General features: G+C 35.7%; 1 protein-coding gene across 1 annotated transcript in view; it reads left to right on the forward strand.

Annotated features, from left to right (window-relative positions):
- Positions 1–729: 729 nt before the first annotated feature.
- The window catches only part of KIAA1549L (KIAA1549 like), a gene marked incomplete at its 5' end in the record, with an annotated part of 179,326 nt that continues 162,951 nt past the window's right edge, over positions 730–17,104 (forward strand). The window contains one exon of the mRNA XM_081329331.1: positions 730–1,015. Coding sequence (XP_081185457.1) covers positions 730–1,015 — 286 coding nt within the window. The remainder of the gene's footprint in view (positions 1,016–17,104) is intronic.

Genomic DNA, 17,104 nt, shown 5'->3' on the forward strand with positions numbered 1-17,104 from the left:
AAGCAACAGCACGATCAGTACGTATATAAATATGGCTTCTGTGAAGGATGCATTTTCTGAGACCTATATGAACTCCAAATAGGCCACACGGCACAATCTTCATTTTTAAAAGTTGGAGCGACGAATGACAACCCTAACCAATGGGAGAAGGCGGCTTTAGCACGAAGGCCTTTTTGCACACCCAACTTGCTTTTACGAATTCGCGGCTCGAGAGTGAGGAATCAGGGACGCGCCAGCCTCCGCCGGGATCGAGCAGGCCTCGGGGATCGGGCCGAGGTACCCGCGCCCGAAACTTCTCCCCAGTGAGGCCTCGAGAGCCCAGAAGAGGTCCCCCTCGGCTTGGGAGCGCCGCCATCTCTTGCGACTCCGGAGCAAAGGAGGGGCGGAGGGTTGCTACGTGAGTCTTTTGTCGAGGAAGCGCCGTTTCAGCGCCGCTATCACAGCTCCCGTCCCCTTGGCATCTGTTACCAGCCCGAGGCGTCCCTCCCGCGCCTAGAGTTAGGCGGGAAGGGCCTGGCGACGGGCGACTGCACCGGGGAGGCTCTCGCAGCAGCATCTCTACACCTGCTGCTGCTGCTGCCGTAAGGCAGGGACCGCTCGCCGCTTGCTCCTGCCTTGCCCTGTCTGGCCTGGCGGAGGCGCGCGGCTGTCGGAACCCGCGCGCCGTGACTGGGGAACGGGCAGGCGCCGGACCCTCGACGGGAATGTGCAAGCCGAGCCGGCCCACCAATGGCTCTCGGGGACGATGCGGTGGCGCTGGCGGTAGGCGCTGCCCCGAAGTGTGAGCCTCCTGAATGGCTGCAGGGAGTCCTTGCAGCAGGCATCTCGAGGGCTTGGGCGGCCAGCTCTGGCTGTAGTCTCCCGATGCTCTCGCCGCTGCCGCCGCCGCCACCCCCGCCATGTCCTGAGCGGAGAAGCACCGAGCCTGCCCCGGCCGCCAGAGGATCCGTCTTGAAGGCTGTCATGCTCCTTGGCGTGCTTTTAGTCCTTTGCCAGCGGGTCCAGGCGGAGCGAGGTAAGAAACGCGCCTGCAGAGCCGAGTGGGTAAATCGCCGAGCTTGGAGGCGGGAAGCAAGTCTTTCAGTGATGGATAGCTTAGTGGTGATGGTCGTTTGGCTACAAGCCGCTAGATGCAGTTATTGTCCGAGCACTTCCTCGTCTCGGTATATGCTGCCATTGTCTACCGAGTAACCGGGTTTTGCATGAAGCTTTGCGCTGGATTGTAAGGAGGATCGAATATCTGCTATCAGTTACTCCCTTTTTAGCGTGGAAGGAGTCCTTTCCATGTAGCGCATAGGGGCCATGTTCTTCCATTTCCCGTCTTCTCGCTGTTACCTTCACAGAAGTTAACCCCTATTTACATAATAGCTGCACTTTATTGCAAGATCCAAACCCTTATTTATATGGTCATGGAGTACGTGCTTGGTTTTGGGAATGCTCCGGAAGGCTTATAATATTTTAAAAACAGATTGGTGACCCTCTCTCTTTTTTTATGCATAACCTGACGTTACTTTTCAATAGGGGGATTGTGTTTGTAAAGTTACCGACGGTGTGTAAGGAGTGCTCTGCGATCTCTCCTTCTAGTTCTTTTCCTTATCTGTTTTATTTTGCAGAGAAAAAGGCTGAAAGAGAAGATTGTAATTGTTACCTGCATTTGTTTTTATGATTTGTTTTGTCAAAAGGGAGAAACAACCCTCTGTGTCGGTTATTTCCTGTGCAGGTTGTGTTTCTAAAGTAGTAACTAAGCAGAGATTGAAATCAGATGAATCACATATAATCACAGATTTTTATCATCGAAAAGGTAGCATAAGTATGCTTGGGTGATACAATTACCATGAAATATTTCTGCAAAATAGTCATCTATTATGGTTGTGGTATAATGCAGCTCCCAAACTGTGGAATCTGTAACAGTAGAATAAGGGCTTAAAAATATTTGATTGTATAAAAAAATCTCTAAATTTTACTTCAATTTAGGTAAAAAGAGACCAAATTTTGGAAAAGTGTTAAACTTCTGTTCCGTTTCAAGAGCACTTAATCATGCTTAAGAGGGACTGCTGTTGAAAAGAACTACTAAAAAGTATTGGAACTAGTTTCATAGGGATTAAATTTTTATTCAAATCACTTATTAGCAATAATAGTTTCTTACTGATTGCTTCATGTTTTGCAAACTAATCACTTTTCCACCTCTGTGTTTTTAACAGAGGTTGTAAGAAATTATAGAAAGTTAGAAATTGTTGATGAAGTTTGTGACTTTATTTTCTTTTGTGGTTTTATTAATTGAAAATCCTAATTTCAAACAGACCATTGATATCTTTTGGATATGGTAGATGTTTTTGTACATTGACTGGCAGTTTTCCTCTGCTTCAAGTTCATTGGGCCATTTTGTGGCATGGCTTCCTTTGATTGTTTTGCTCATTTTTCTCATTCAAATTAAGTCAAAGAAAACTAACTCCACTTAAATCATACAAAAATCACTGGGACATGTCATTGTGCATAGTAGTCCCATTTTAATTTCTTGTTCTTATTCTCTTAGACTACATGACTTTTGATTAACTTTTATTTTTCTTGGGCTGCTATTTAATTAGCACGCTGCTATTTATAACAATTAATTTTTAAAGAAAATCCCTAATGAAGTTCAAAAGTGGTATTATATGTTATCTTCAACATCATGGACCTAAATATTGGGTAGCAGATTATCTCCAATTTGTGTGCTCATTTTCTGATCCAGTAAAGAAATCTACTTATGAAAATTGCTTTGGTTCATAAATAGTTACATTTATATAAACCTGTTTATATAATATATGTAAAGTAGACTTGCATTAGTTTGCATCAATATTTCTTTGTGTGCAATAACCAGTAGTCTCCAGAAGAGCTCCAGACCTGTTACCTGGCTGGTATGTAATTAGTTTTAATAATATAATAGAATTGTGCAGATTGTTTACTGGGTCAGAGATAAGATAAAGTATGTTAGAGTTTTGCATGAAAAAGTACATGTGTGGTATGTTGCATAAAATTTTATATCTTTATATTAATGAATTGTCTTTACCAGGAAATACAGGTTAGTATTGTCTGGCTATTTGGCCTATTCTCATTATTTAAACTAGAAAACTAGTTTTATCAGATATTATTTCAATACAAGAGGTAAAATCATTCTGCATTTTCTTAGCCTTTTAAAATTTTATTTTCTTGTTCTTCAGTCACTAAGTCATGTACGCCTCTTTATGCCCCATGGGCCATAGCACGCCAGGCCCCTCTTTCCTCCACTGTCTCGCAGAATTGCCCAAGTTCATGTTCATTGTGTTGATGACACTATCTAACCAGCTCATCCTCTGCCATCCCCTTCTCCTTTTGCCTTCAGTCTTTCCCAACCTCAGGGTCTTTTCCAATGAGTCCTCTCTTCTCATTTGGTAGCCAAAGAATTTGAGCTTGAGTTTCAGTATCTGTCTTTCTAAAGGACAGTCAGAATTGATCTTTAATTTTAACTGTTCCTTATTGTTTTTGACTATGTTCTTTTCAACTATTATTTTCCCTGTATACACATTATACAATCAAATAAAACAATAATGTATTATATTAAATTATAATTTTATAATAATAAAATAAAATTGTGTACCTCCTTTTAATAGTTTCCTTTTGTGTGCCTTATTTTTCTCAGCCATAATTATTTTCATTTCATCACTTCAACAGATATCATTGGTTTATGTGTATTATATATCCAGTGTATCATATTTTTCTCTCATTCTCATTTTTGCAGCAGCCACGCTCCTTTTATATATTTGTCTATGTCTCTCTGTCTCTGTCTACCTACCTACCTACCTACCTACCCACCCACCCACCCACCACCATGAAGGGCCTTAACTATTTCTCCTCTTGTATGCAGCCTCTTTAATTTATAATACTGCTAAGGATCATTTTTTTTAATGCTTTCCATTAGTGTAACTTCACATAAATTGTGGTATTCTGAACAAAATTCTTACTCTGTTCTAAATGGGTTTTACATCTTCCTATACAAGTAGTCCTTACTTAACAATGGTGATTGGGGATGGCAACTCTGTCACTAAGCAATACAGTCATAAGGTGTAATATCACATGACATATTACTTTATTAATTGATCACAGCAGTTGCAGCAGTACTAGTTGTCATTGTTAGGTGACTCCTATGTGGTTACAGGAGTCATGTGAAGCAGTCTCGCAGTCATGTGATAGTTGAACCTTCTACAGGCTGCTCCTTTGATTTTACTTGTTGCAGTGAAGGTCAGAAAATGGTGAAGATGTGAGCGTGGAATGCTGCAATGTCATAATTGTTAGCTGATTGCCAAGCGCAAACTCCGAGATGGCCTCAACTATGAGAATCTGTTATAAGTTCTCCTCATTCATTGTTGTAAGTTTGAATGGTTGCTGAATGAATGGTAATTCAATGAGGACTTCCTATATTCAAACTGTTCATTTTGTTTGGAGAGTGATCTGTTTTATAGTTTATCATACGGGAATCATTTTTCTTTTCCTGCAGTTGTTCTACATTCTCTGTGATATTTCTCACTTCTGTCAAGTCCATTTTTTCCTCTAAATTGACTGTTGCCATTACTAAAAAGTCCCATTTGCCTTCATAATATACAAAGTGTAAGCGAGGGCCTCACCTGACTGCACAATGGGTAGAGGTGGGAGGCCCAGGCAAAATACTTCTAAAACCACCTGTGATGCATGAAATGTATAGAATTCAGGGTGTTTTTTTCTTCCAAAGTAAGATACCTTTCAAAATTGTAGTCGGTGATTTATGCTTATTTGCTTAAGTGGGTTGAGACATTTGTTTCTGGAGAAAAGAATTTCTGTCTGGTTGAAGTAAATAAAAATGATAGATATATTGAACTGAATAGTCTCTTCCTGATCCCTAATTGTCTAAGCTTCTCTATGGATTGATACTGGTAATAAACATTTATTTTTTGTTACAGTGCAAATATAGACTTGGGGAGAACCTTGAATTGTTTCCAATGGTATCATTCTGCCAGCAAACTGAACTGTGCCAGCAGATGAATTACTTTTCCAATCTGCTCCAGGGGATCTGGGGACCCTCTGAAGCAGTTTTCAAGGACACATAAATGAGGAGAGGAAGGAAAACTGTTATTGCTTGACGTTTGTTGTGTAATATTGCAATGGCATTCTATCTAAGCTTCTCTTTTATCCAGAACTTCAACTTTCTTTTCACAAAGGTCATTTTAAACCAATTAGTTCATTGGGCTTTGTTGGAGACAGGATTTTTTTTTATATAAAATTTGAAAAAACAGTATTATTTTGTTGACCGTTTCAGACATGTACTGTAAACATTTCTAGCTGCTCTAGAAATAAAACTCAGGAAGTTAATTTTATGCTATATTTTGAAATTTTTAGTTGCTTTATACTTTGCTAAGGAATACTTTGGTTTCTGGATCAGTGTAATAGTTTTAATTTTCAATGTGCTTTATGCTAATAAATACTTAGTATTGCTATTCTTCAAATCAACACACTATTTGAAACATCTTTTTTCCCCACTATAATTACTTACATTAACTTTCGTTTCCTTATATAATGCATATATGCTTCCTACAATACTAGAACAGAGACCATTCTGTTGATATACAAATATTTTATTAGTTGCAGATTTACTTATTGGTTGTTAGCTTGATTGCACTAGAAATCTTGTTTATCAGATTGCAATATATAAATAGTAAATTGTTTGATTCAAGTTATTGTTATTATGATCATAAATGTCATAAGTTACTGGTAAAGTATATGATTAGCAAACAGAATATCCTTGGTATTTCCAAGGTAGAATTCAGAGAAAAATCCTGAAATGCTGTAAAGCTACTGCTAGTTAGCATTTACAATGCAGAATTTAAATGGATGAGTGGCCTGATTCATGCATCAAATGATATTTATAATTTTAGTCCTTGTATCTCTCACTACAGAATCAGAACTCTCAGTACTACATCACAATTGTGCAGTAGTTCAGTATTTAAGAATTTGTCTTTTATTATATAATTTTGGAAAATCCAGTTCTATCAGTACTTTTATACCCACCAATATGAGTTAATTAGAATTCTGTTGCTTAGCAATGCTTGCTTTAATAAGAACTTCTCCAGATGGTAAATTTAATTCATGTTGGCTGCAACCATATTTTACCCTTTGTGCAACTGTTTTGCAGTGCCACATTTAAAAGCAGTAGTCCAAGATCTAGTTCACATGGAGCAGAAGGCTAGATAGATAGGTAGGTAGGTAGGTAGATGATATATATACATAGATGATAGATAAATAGATAGATGACAGATTTTATATATGTATGTGTGTGTATTGTGTGTGTGTATGTGTGTATGTATGTATGTATATGTGTATACACACATATATGTATATGTATGTGTGTATATATATATATATGTAAATGTATATGTATGTATATGTGTATATATATATATATATATATATATATATATATATATACATATACTTACATATACATACATATACATATACATATATATATATACACACACATACATATACATATGTATGTATACATATGTGTATACCTAATGAGAAGGAAGGACTCACTGGAGAAGAGCCTAATGCTGGGAAAGATCGAGGGCAATAGAAGAAGGGGACGACAGAGAATGAGGTGGCTGGATGGAGTCACTGAAGCTGTAGGTGTGAGCTTAAATGGACTCCAGAAGATGGTAGAGGACAGGAAGGCCTGGAGGAACATTGTCCATAGGGTCGCGATGGGTCGGACACGACTTCGCAGCTAACAACAACAACAATATATATATATATATATATATATATATATATATATATATATATATATATATATATATATATATATATATATATATATATATATATATATATATATATATATATATATATATATATATATATATATATATATATATATATATATATATATAATATTGCCAGAGGGGGGCAGAGGATTGCATTTTTTCATACTTCAACAAAAATAAAATATCAAATATTAAACAGACTTCTGTAAGTAAAAGACAGAGAAAATTGGGTTTTTTGCAGAGCTGTTTGTAGAAATATTTGCCAACTTTTTAAAAAGGCTAGTAATAATTTATAAACACTTAAAAATGTAAAACTAAAAAAATATCCCAAAATAACGGAAAGATATATTGCATGCCATGAATTATTTCAAACACATTTGATTACTGATAATTTACACACTGGTGTGAATTCGCAACTGCAGTAGATTGTAACTGCACTCTTGCTAAGCAATGGAAAATATATTTATAGAGGAGGTATATTTTTTTCCATATACAAAACATTGTTTATCCTATAGGGAGAGGGCTATATTTCTCTAATTAGACCATCTGGGGACTTCCTGAAGATATTGAATAACAATTATTGCACACTATTTACTGTAGTTAAAAGAGAATCTTTTGGAATGTGCTAAAACTTTTTGCTTCATTTCATGGGAAAGTGCAGCATGCTGAAAGATGGATAAAAGGGGCATACAACCTTTTAGCGATACTGTACTGTATAAGAGAGATACTATATAAGACATCTCCTAAGATGAAATGCTGATTTCTTTCTGAACAATACACAGAGTTTTGACCATCAAGCTCTTGGAGAGAAGTAATCTGAGTAAAAGTAATTAGCACAGGGTGCTTCACAGTTCCAGAATCTTCTATAACTATAGTCTCAGAGGAAAAATGAGAAATTACTAGGCAGATGCTGTGTAATTTTTCTGGATAAACATTAATGAAATCAGGTTCTTAGTTTTTTGGAAGTAAATCATGAGATGGAGCAGAATGCAGAAAGCTAGAAAATAAAACTACATCTAATCGTCGGTTTTCAGTTTACATGAAGGATAGAGCTCTGTTTAATGGTATAAAGATCAGTGGGGTTTGATATTTAGAATTTACAAGCATTTACTGGAAATGCTTCTAAATTCTGAAGTAGTTCAGTTAGAACATGCTGGTTTTTTTCTTCAAATTTTAATATTTGCCAGGTTTATTTCTTGACTTAAATCATCTCATCTGCTTTAAAATAAAATGGTAACAACAAAATATATTAAAGAGCAACAGAAATTGACCAAAGTAAGTGTTTATCATTCTAGCCCTTGATGTAGGAGATTGTTGGCTTAATTGATTAATTACACAGGCCGATGTTATTAATAAATTATTACATAGTCTATGAAGTTTTCATTGCCATTTGGGACAATTGTTAAATAAGCTGTTTTGATACGCTGCTACGAGGTATTTCAGATTTAAAGAGCAGATTTCTTTCCTCTTCTTACATAGAGTGAAACACTATGAAGTGTGAGTAGACTTTTGCTTATGGGACATGATTTTCATCTCATTTATTCTCTGCACTGCTCTGTATATTTTTCCTCAGATTGATTCTAGAGGGTTCTGGAATTCCCCAGAGCAGAACTTAGAAGCTTTGATGCCCGTGGGGAGGGGATGGATGACTTAATTAGATACCTCATCTCCTTTTTGCTGATGAAAATTTTTCAATTTATAGGAGGACTTAATTAGCATGTCAACTTTTATTTCCAGAGGGAATAGGCATTCGTGAAAGGTTAAGCACTTGAGTGTTTGTATATACTATTATACTGCTTTTTTGGTGAAATCATATGTGAACCAGCTTATCAAAAAAAGAATATATGGACAAGCTTAGTGTGTATATGTACGTACACAGATGTAACTGTTAGGTTTTTGCTGCCAGATATGCGTGTGTCTTCTTCTATACAGCAGCAAGCAATACTTGATTCAGCTGACATAAATGCTCATTAAGTCATTGGTACATGGATTGAAGAAAGTTCTGTGGATTGTTATGCACCGTCTGTAATAAATCTTTGGACTGTGGGTATTTTGAATTACCGGTAGGTTCCAAACAATACTTTGGAAGGCATAGGAACATGATAGTGTTTATCTATAATTCCTCAAAGCCGCTTTAAGGAAGGGAAAAACATGGCTGCTTGAAGCACTAGCATGGAACTGAATCTGAACTATTGATTAGCCCAGATATATAGATACAGAGGCAGTTTGCTGTAGCAGTTAAGGCATCAGACTGAAAACTGGGAAATTGTGAGTTCTAGTCCAGCCTTAGGCACAAAGCCAGTGTGGGTGACCTTGGGCCAGGCACTTCCTTTGAGACCTATGAATGAAGCAATGGCAAATACTTCTGAAAGGGATTTGTTCAGGCAGTTTCTGAGAATCAGACACGATTGAACAGAAGAAAAAATAGGTATACAGTTTTTCTTTCACAATCATTTGTACTTTCTGTGCTGAAGTTTCATCATCGATAAGAAAGTTTATGTAAAAAACTAGCTTATATAAGTTGTGACTAAAGCAGTATGGAATCTATAATATTCAGGAAATGATAGTTGCTCTGACTGTCAATTATGGAAAAATAATATTACCTCCCCTTTTTTTTGGCAGTAGGATTTTAACAAGTATTTGGAGCCTGCCAAGATCATTACTTATGAAAACTACCAGATGATATTCTCAATAACAAAATCTTCTCTCATCTTTAGCTCATTTTGGGTTTTTATTTCTATGATTTTTTTTTGTAGTAAATGAAGTTAGTGTATAGTTAAATGCTAAGGTAGCTTCTAATTTGATTTCAAAAGCAATGTTTAACTGGTCATTACTGCTTGAATTGCATAATTTTATTTTGAGATAATGCCAATTATGTGTTTGTTTAAAGTTATTGCTGGAGAAATATATCAATCAGCAGCTTTTCACTAAACATTTATACCGGCTTATTTAAACTGTATTGTGCAAGAAAAGGCAGATGAGTAAAAATGCACATTTTGTAGCAATGAGAGATTTACTCTTTAAATTCTGGAAACTAAATTAATAGTACAACTTGCTAGAAATACTGCTTTCGAATTGTGGTGTTGGAGAAGACTCTTGAGAGTCCTTTGGACTGAAAGGAGATAAAATCAGTCAATCCTAAACAAAATCGACGGTGACTGTTCTTTGGAAGGATAGATACTGAAACTGAAGCGCAAAAACTTTGGCCACAGAATGAGAAGAGAGGGAAAAATCCTGAGGCTGGGAAAAATTGAAGGCAAAAGGAGAAAGGAAAGGAATGGCAGAGGATGAGATGGTTAGATGGTGTCATTGAGGCAATGAACATGAATTTGGGCAAACTCGGGGAGACAGTGCAGGACAGGGAGGCCTGAGCTTGTATGGTGCACGGGTTTATGAAGAGTCAAATACAACTTAGCGACTGAACAACTACAAAAGATAGGGGTGGTGGTGGTAAAATTTTGTACCTCCAATTTAGATGAGTTTGCCCTTTTGTGCTATCATCAAGATTCTTCAATTTTTAAATTGACTTGGAAACACAAACCAATTGCAAATGTCATGAATAGGTCATACAACATGGCATTCATACATGCTGATAATCTTGCACTCCTGTTTCTCAAGAATGCAAAACAATAGTTCTTGTTGAAATAAGCAAGAGCTGCTTACTGTTTGAAAAATAGCTTATTTTTTATGGAATGCAGACTAGAGTCCAGAGTACAGACTAGAATGGAGACTAGATTTTTTTTTCTAACTAAAGAGAACATCTGCTACATGCAGTCTTTCAATCCATTATATCTTTTAATTTGCTTATATTTCATGTTAAATGTGTACCACTTAACACTGGAAGCATATTTTTATGAAGTACTTTTAAACAAATTACAATGGTTTGGGTTTGGCATTCAAAGCATGTGTGGATGAGTAAAGAGATATTTTTGTTCTTGATATATTGTTTTTTAGTACAAAATGTTCTTGCTTTTATTCCATACTTTATCAAGGAAGGGTACCTTTTAAATAAATACTCTTCCTTGAATCCATTTATTTAACTACTCTGAGTCACATTTTTCAGTCAAACATGTTATAAAAGCATTATTGTTTCTTACTGCGAAACGTATTTTTGGAAGCTGGTCAGTCTCATGTTCTTCCTTTTTAAGAACCTACTTGGGTGTACAAATAAAATGTCTTAAAATAGAATGTTCAGCACATTGATTTTTTTAAAAGTAATATTCTATCAAGCTGGTGATCCACTGAAACTGTTCTATACTTGCTTCTGACAACACCCTCTAAACTTCAGTATTACTCTGTAGCATAAATTAAACAGGATTCTGGTGCAGATATTTGTTCCACCAATTTCATTGGAAAATGGGAAGTTTCCACTGCAGAAGTCAGTTGATACAGGTTACTTCTAAGCAGACATACTGTATAAAATAAAGATGTCGTTTATCTAAGATAGAGAATACAGTAGATAACTGATATTAATGTATGAGTGGTTTTAAGTTGAATTGTAAGTGGCAACATGTGGCCTGTTTTTTCTTTCTGGAACGATTCAGGATTTGGTAGATCTTTTATTTGTTCTGAAGTTTAGCAGTAATATCCAGTAAATTGTAATATGGCTATAAAATGACCATTATATCTAGTACATCTATATGTAAAAGGTAAAAGTAAAGGTTCCCCCGCACATGCGTGCTAGTCGTTTCCGAATCTAGTGAGCCGGTGCTCATCTCCGTTTCAAAGCCGAAGAGCCAGCGCTTGTCCGGGGATGTTTCCGTGGTCATGTGGCCGGCATGACTAGACGCCAAAGGCGCACGGAACGCTGTTACCTTCCCACCAGAGTGGTCCCTATTTTTCTACTTGCATTTTTTACGTGCTTTCGATGTAGTACATCTCAAATGAAAATCTCGGGAACAATCAGAATATGAAACCACTTCTGAATGTTGTATTGCAAAGTATTACTATAAAACTGGAGAAAAGGAGAGTGAAAATGGCCAGGGGCAAGCTCAGCTTCCTTAGAGGACAAGTTACAAAATTTAGTGTGGGGCGGGGAAGGTTTAATTAGAGAAAAAAATGCAGCTGAAATTTATAAAGCTATACATGAGATGGACAAAGTAAGTTGTGAGAAGTTGTAAAAGGGTCATCCATAAAGCAAACTGATGGAGAATTTAGACAATCAGTACACAATAATTGTTTATGTACTACATGGATAATTTTGGAATTCTCCTCCACAAGAAGGTGATAATAGCTGCCAACTATTATCAACTAAGAGATAAGTTCCTTATTTTATGAGGACATAAAATGGTATATTGTGATATTTAATTCTGCCTCCATATACTGAACATCAGTTGCTGGGCAGCATTAGAGTCAGATTAATTCCATGAATGTTGCCCTCAATATTCTGGTTGCATAATAGAGATATCTTGCAGTTGGTATAAATTTTATATTTAAGGGTTTTTTTTTGGCTTGGATTGTTGTGTTGAAAAATGCATGTTGCACTTGATAATCTTTAGATAGCAGACTCAGTCTGATGTTTTCCCTTAAAAACTCTTCTGTTTTATTCTCCTTAGCATATATTTTGATGAAAAAGATAATCACCTGTGTGAGAGTTACAAATTGAGGATAACATTCTCTTAAGTCTAAACCTTCCAATTACTAAGTGAACAGTAATAAACCATTTAATAGCAGAATTGTTAAGATCTTTATAAGTGCTGAATAAATTTTCATGGAAAATTGTGGATGAAATACTTGTGCTAAAGAGTTGTGTTGTTAAGACTCTTGTAGGAGTATAATATGTAAAGAATAGCAAAAACCAGCTCACTAGGTATTACTGACATAGTTAACTTTGAAGTTGAATTTAGGGGCAAGTTATCAAAATGTAAAGGATGAACAGTTGTTAAAGTTATATAGAGTACATATTATGGGAACTATTTTTTCAGGAGATCAGCTAATTGTAGTTTTTTAAAAAAAGTATGGCTTTTTGAAACATTGGGTTTTTCTTAATTCTTAAAACATTTGTTAATTTCATAAACCTTAAATATATTTAAGTACAGTATTAAGAATAAGAAAGCCTGACACCCCTCTTTTAAATTATTGTCATCTGAGGTGTGTATAGAGATTTTGCTGAATTAATTCAGGCCTGAAGTGCTATTTCTGGCATACAGCCATGGATATCTAACTTGCTGCAGTGATCATCCATTTGTGTTGCTTAAATATTTAATAGAACTCTGTATTATAGAATCTAAAAATGATAAATATTTTACAAGACTATTTATATTGATAATTAAGTGAAATGTTATCTACAATAAAATAATAAATATAATTATTGCAATTAACAGCAGCTAGCAAATTGGACTAATTGCATTTCTAGCTTAGAATTCTCATTCATCAGCTGGAGCATTATTTTCATGTGTATATTTAAGACAATGCTGCATAAATGGCCTCTTTCAGATGTTTTTTTTGCAAGGCACCTAAACTCTTCATTGCTAGAGTTTTTTTATTTCTTGATTTTATGAAGAGAACTGGATATTCTGTAATAGCCGGTTGCACTGAAAATTATCTACACTATTTTTGTCCTTTGTTTTAGAAAGGATTCTCATATTTGAGTAATACCTATTATAAGATAAGAAAACTAGAAATTATCTATACAATGTCATTTCCCTCCTTTTATATTGGGTCAATATAAAAGGGGGAAAATGACATTGCCATAGGTGTATACTATAGGCCATCCAACCAAACAGAGGAAATAGATGAACTTTTTGCTAGTCAGCTAACTAAGGTATGTAGGAAGCACGTCACAATAGTAATGGGGGACTTTAATTACCCTGACATCAACTGGGAGACTGCACCAAGTGAAAGATCAAACAAATTCTTGACAAACCTAGCAGACAACTTTGTCTCTCAAAAAGTAGAGAAGGGAACTAGGGGATTAGCCATATTGGATCTAATCCTTACTAACAGAGATGAAATGATAGAAGGAACCTTCTATCAGGAGGTAGAAGGAACCTTGGGAGGAAGTGATCATGCAATATTGGAATTCAACATTCTGGAAGCACAAGCAATAGAACACAATTAAACTAGAGTCTTGGACTTTAAGAGAGCTAATTTCAATAAACTTAGAGATAGCTTGGGAAGGATTTCATGGATGAGAATCCTCAAGGGGGAAACAACTCAAGAAGCTTGGGAAATTTTGAAAAGTGAAAAGCCCAGTCTAGCACAATACCAACAAAGAAGAAAAATAACAGCTCTCAAAAGAAACCAGCATGGCTGCATAAAGGAACTTACTAATAAATTGAAAGATAAAAAGGACAAGTAAAAAAAGTGGAAAGAGGGGCACATATAAATAAGGCAGAATATTAGCAAATAGGAAAGATGAAGTGAGGAAAGCTAAGGCTCAAAATAAACTAAGGCTTGCGACCAAAGTCAAAAATAACAAAAAAAGCTTCTTTCAACATATAAAAAACAAGAAAAAAGTTAAGGAAATGATTGGTCCATTAGTGGGGGAAAGTGGCAAGAAGGTGACAAGCAACAGGGAGAAAGCAGAACTATTTAACTCGTTTTTTGCATCTGCCTTTAAACAAAGGGGAAAAAACAGTCCAACCTATCAAAAACAGTACCATATAAAACAGAATAGAAACACAAGTTAAGATAGGCAGGAAAATGGTAAGTAAGCACCTGTCCAGCCTAGACGAGTTCAAGTCACCAGGACCACATGGATTATATACCAAGGTTCTGAAGGAACTGGGAGATGTGATCTCAGAACCACTGAACTATATTTTTCAAAGATCCTGGAGCACTGGGGAACTAGAACTGGAAAAGAGCTGATGTTGTTCCCATCTTCAAAAAAGGGGGAAAAATAGATCCAGGAAACTACAGACCTATCAGCCTGACCTTAATACCTGGAAAGATTCTAGAAAAGATAATCAAATAATGAATCAGCGAACACCTAGAGGCAAACAAAGTCATTACTAAAAGCCAACATGGGTTTGTCAAAAACATATTATGCTAGATAAATCTTACTGCATTCTTTGACCAAGTGACAAAATTAGTGGACCAGAGGAATACTGTGGATATAATTTACTTGGACTTCAGTAAGGAATTTGATAAAGTAGATCACAACCTACTACTTTCTAAGATAGAAAAAATACGGTAAGCTCAGAATTTTGTTTGTACTGTTGCAGTTCTTAACCAGGTCACCATCTGAATGGATTCAATTTTATGACTTTGTACAATGTTCATTAAGTGAGTCACTGTGTTAAGCAAATCCAGCAAATCCTGTGCCTGTTTCTTTCTGAAAATAGCAAAAAACAAAAACACTTGCAAATCATGGTCATGTGATTGCAGGATGCTGCATCTGGTTGTAAATGTGAGCTGCTTGCCAAACATCTGAAAAGTAATCACATGACCTCAGATGAAACTTTCAGGATAGAGTATACCGGTAAGTAACTTTTTTGAAGTTTGTTGTAACTTTGAACATTTGTTAAGTGACTGCTTGTTAAGCAAGAACTACTTTACTTTTATTTTAAAATATTTTAAAAATGATGCAATAATTATAAGAGCCCTCCAGGCATTCCTGGGCTGTAATTCTTAGGAATCTCTAGCTGGACTTGATGGAATTTGTTAAATGGGATTAAGGTGGAATATTAGATGTTGTTATCCTCTAGACCCTAGTGGCTTAGTGAAATGTCTATATCAAAATATAGTTTATTATCCTTTACTGAAAATATATTAGTTTTACTCCTAGTCAAAAATCTCCATAAGTTAGCTTTAATTAAATTAATGAACTCAAATAGACTGTGTTAGGCAAGACAAATGACAAAGAAGAAAGAAGAAAACAAGTAGCCTGTAATCCTACTGAACAGATGTTATGGGATAATAGCAGGCAAATTTAAAGAGCGCATTATTAAAAGGCTCAGATACCTATACGCTAAGAATAAGGAGAACAAAAAGGCAGAATTTGTAGTGATGGGAAAATATGATATTGCAGAAATTGCTTAAAGTTAATGGGATGACTCTCATGATTGGAATACATGGAAGGATATAGGTGCTTAAAGCCTCCTAGATCCAATGAAAGAAGAAATGGACCTATATTATATGTAAAGAAAAACCACATAACCACTTTGTTCACCCAAATCTAATTAATTATGAGAAACTTGTGACTTATAGAGACATTTTAAATACTGAAGGGAAATTACAAACTAAACAAGAGCTGGAAGAACAGGGCAGTGAGCTATCATGGTGGCTGCACCTGTAAATGCAAATGAGATATGAGAAAGATGCCAAACTATATGGTTTTTATAAAGTCCAGACAGTGCTTGATCAGATACTATTGTCATCAGATGAAAAATTAAGAAACTGTATAGCTTTTTCTTAGATTTAAAAATGGAAGATGAACAAGTTAAACAATGATAACATGGGCAAAAATCTTTGGGCACAATGTAGAGCTAGAAAAATGGCAAAATTTGTGGGAAAGAAACTATAAAATAACAATGGCAGCTGCATATAAAGAAAATCTATATAAAATATTTTATAGTTAGCATTTACCACCTGCGAGATTAGCAAAAATGTTTAAAAACATGTCTAGCAATTGTTGGAAATGTAGGTAAAGCCAGGCACGTACTACCACCTTTGGTGGACATGCCCCAAAGCAAAAAAATTCTAGTCAAAAATGCATGTGGTTAGAGAAAATGTTAAGAAAACATGTAGATTTTAAACCAGAACTATTTCTTTTAGGTGTAACCTCAGAAAACTATGATAAAGAATGTGTATATTTAATGTATTAACAGCAGCGAGAATTACATTTGCACAGCATTGGAAAAATGAGGAAATACAAGCTGAAGAAGAGATAATTAAGAAAATTTTGGACTGTGCAGAAATGGACAGGTTTACATTGAAAATGAAAGGGAAAGAAGATACAGAATACTTTCAAACATGGGATACATTTTACCAGTGGCTAGAAAAACGGAGTAGAGAGTAGGAATTTAATTTAATTTAATTTAATTTAGATATGTGGACCCAGACAACATGTGGTTTACTAAGCACTAAAGATTTGTAATTAATAAAATACCTTAAAAAAAGAATAACGACATCTATGGAAATTCCAGATCCAAGGATGAAAATTGCTGAAAGTGTCTGGGTAAATATTAAGGGAAAAAGAACCAAATACTGTATGTCGCTGTTGTGGTTGTGTATTACAGGCCACCCAACCAAGCAGAAAATGTAGATGAAATATTTGCAAACCAGAAATATACTGTTGTAGTAATGAACATCATCAGCTGGAGATCAAATTCTGTAGTAAGTTGGGAGAT

This window comes from Vipera berus (assembly GCF_964194415.1).
Source record: "Vipera berus genome assembly, chromosome: 1".
NCBI lineage: Eukaryota > Metazoa > Chordata > Lepidosauria > Squamata > Viperidae > Vipera > Vipera berus.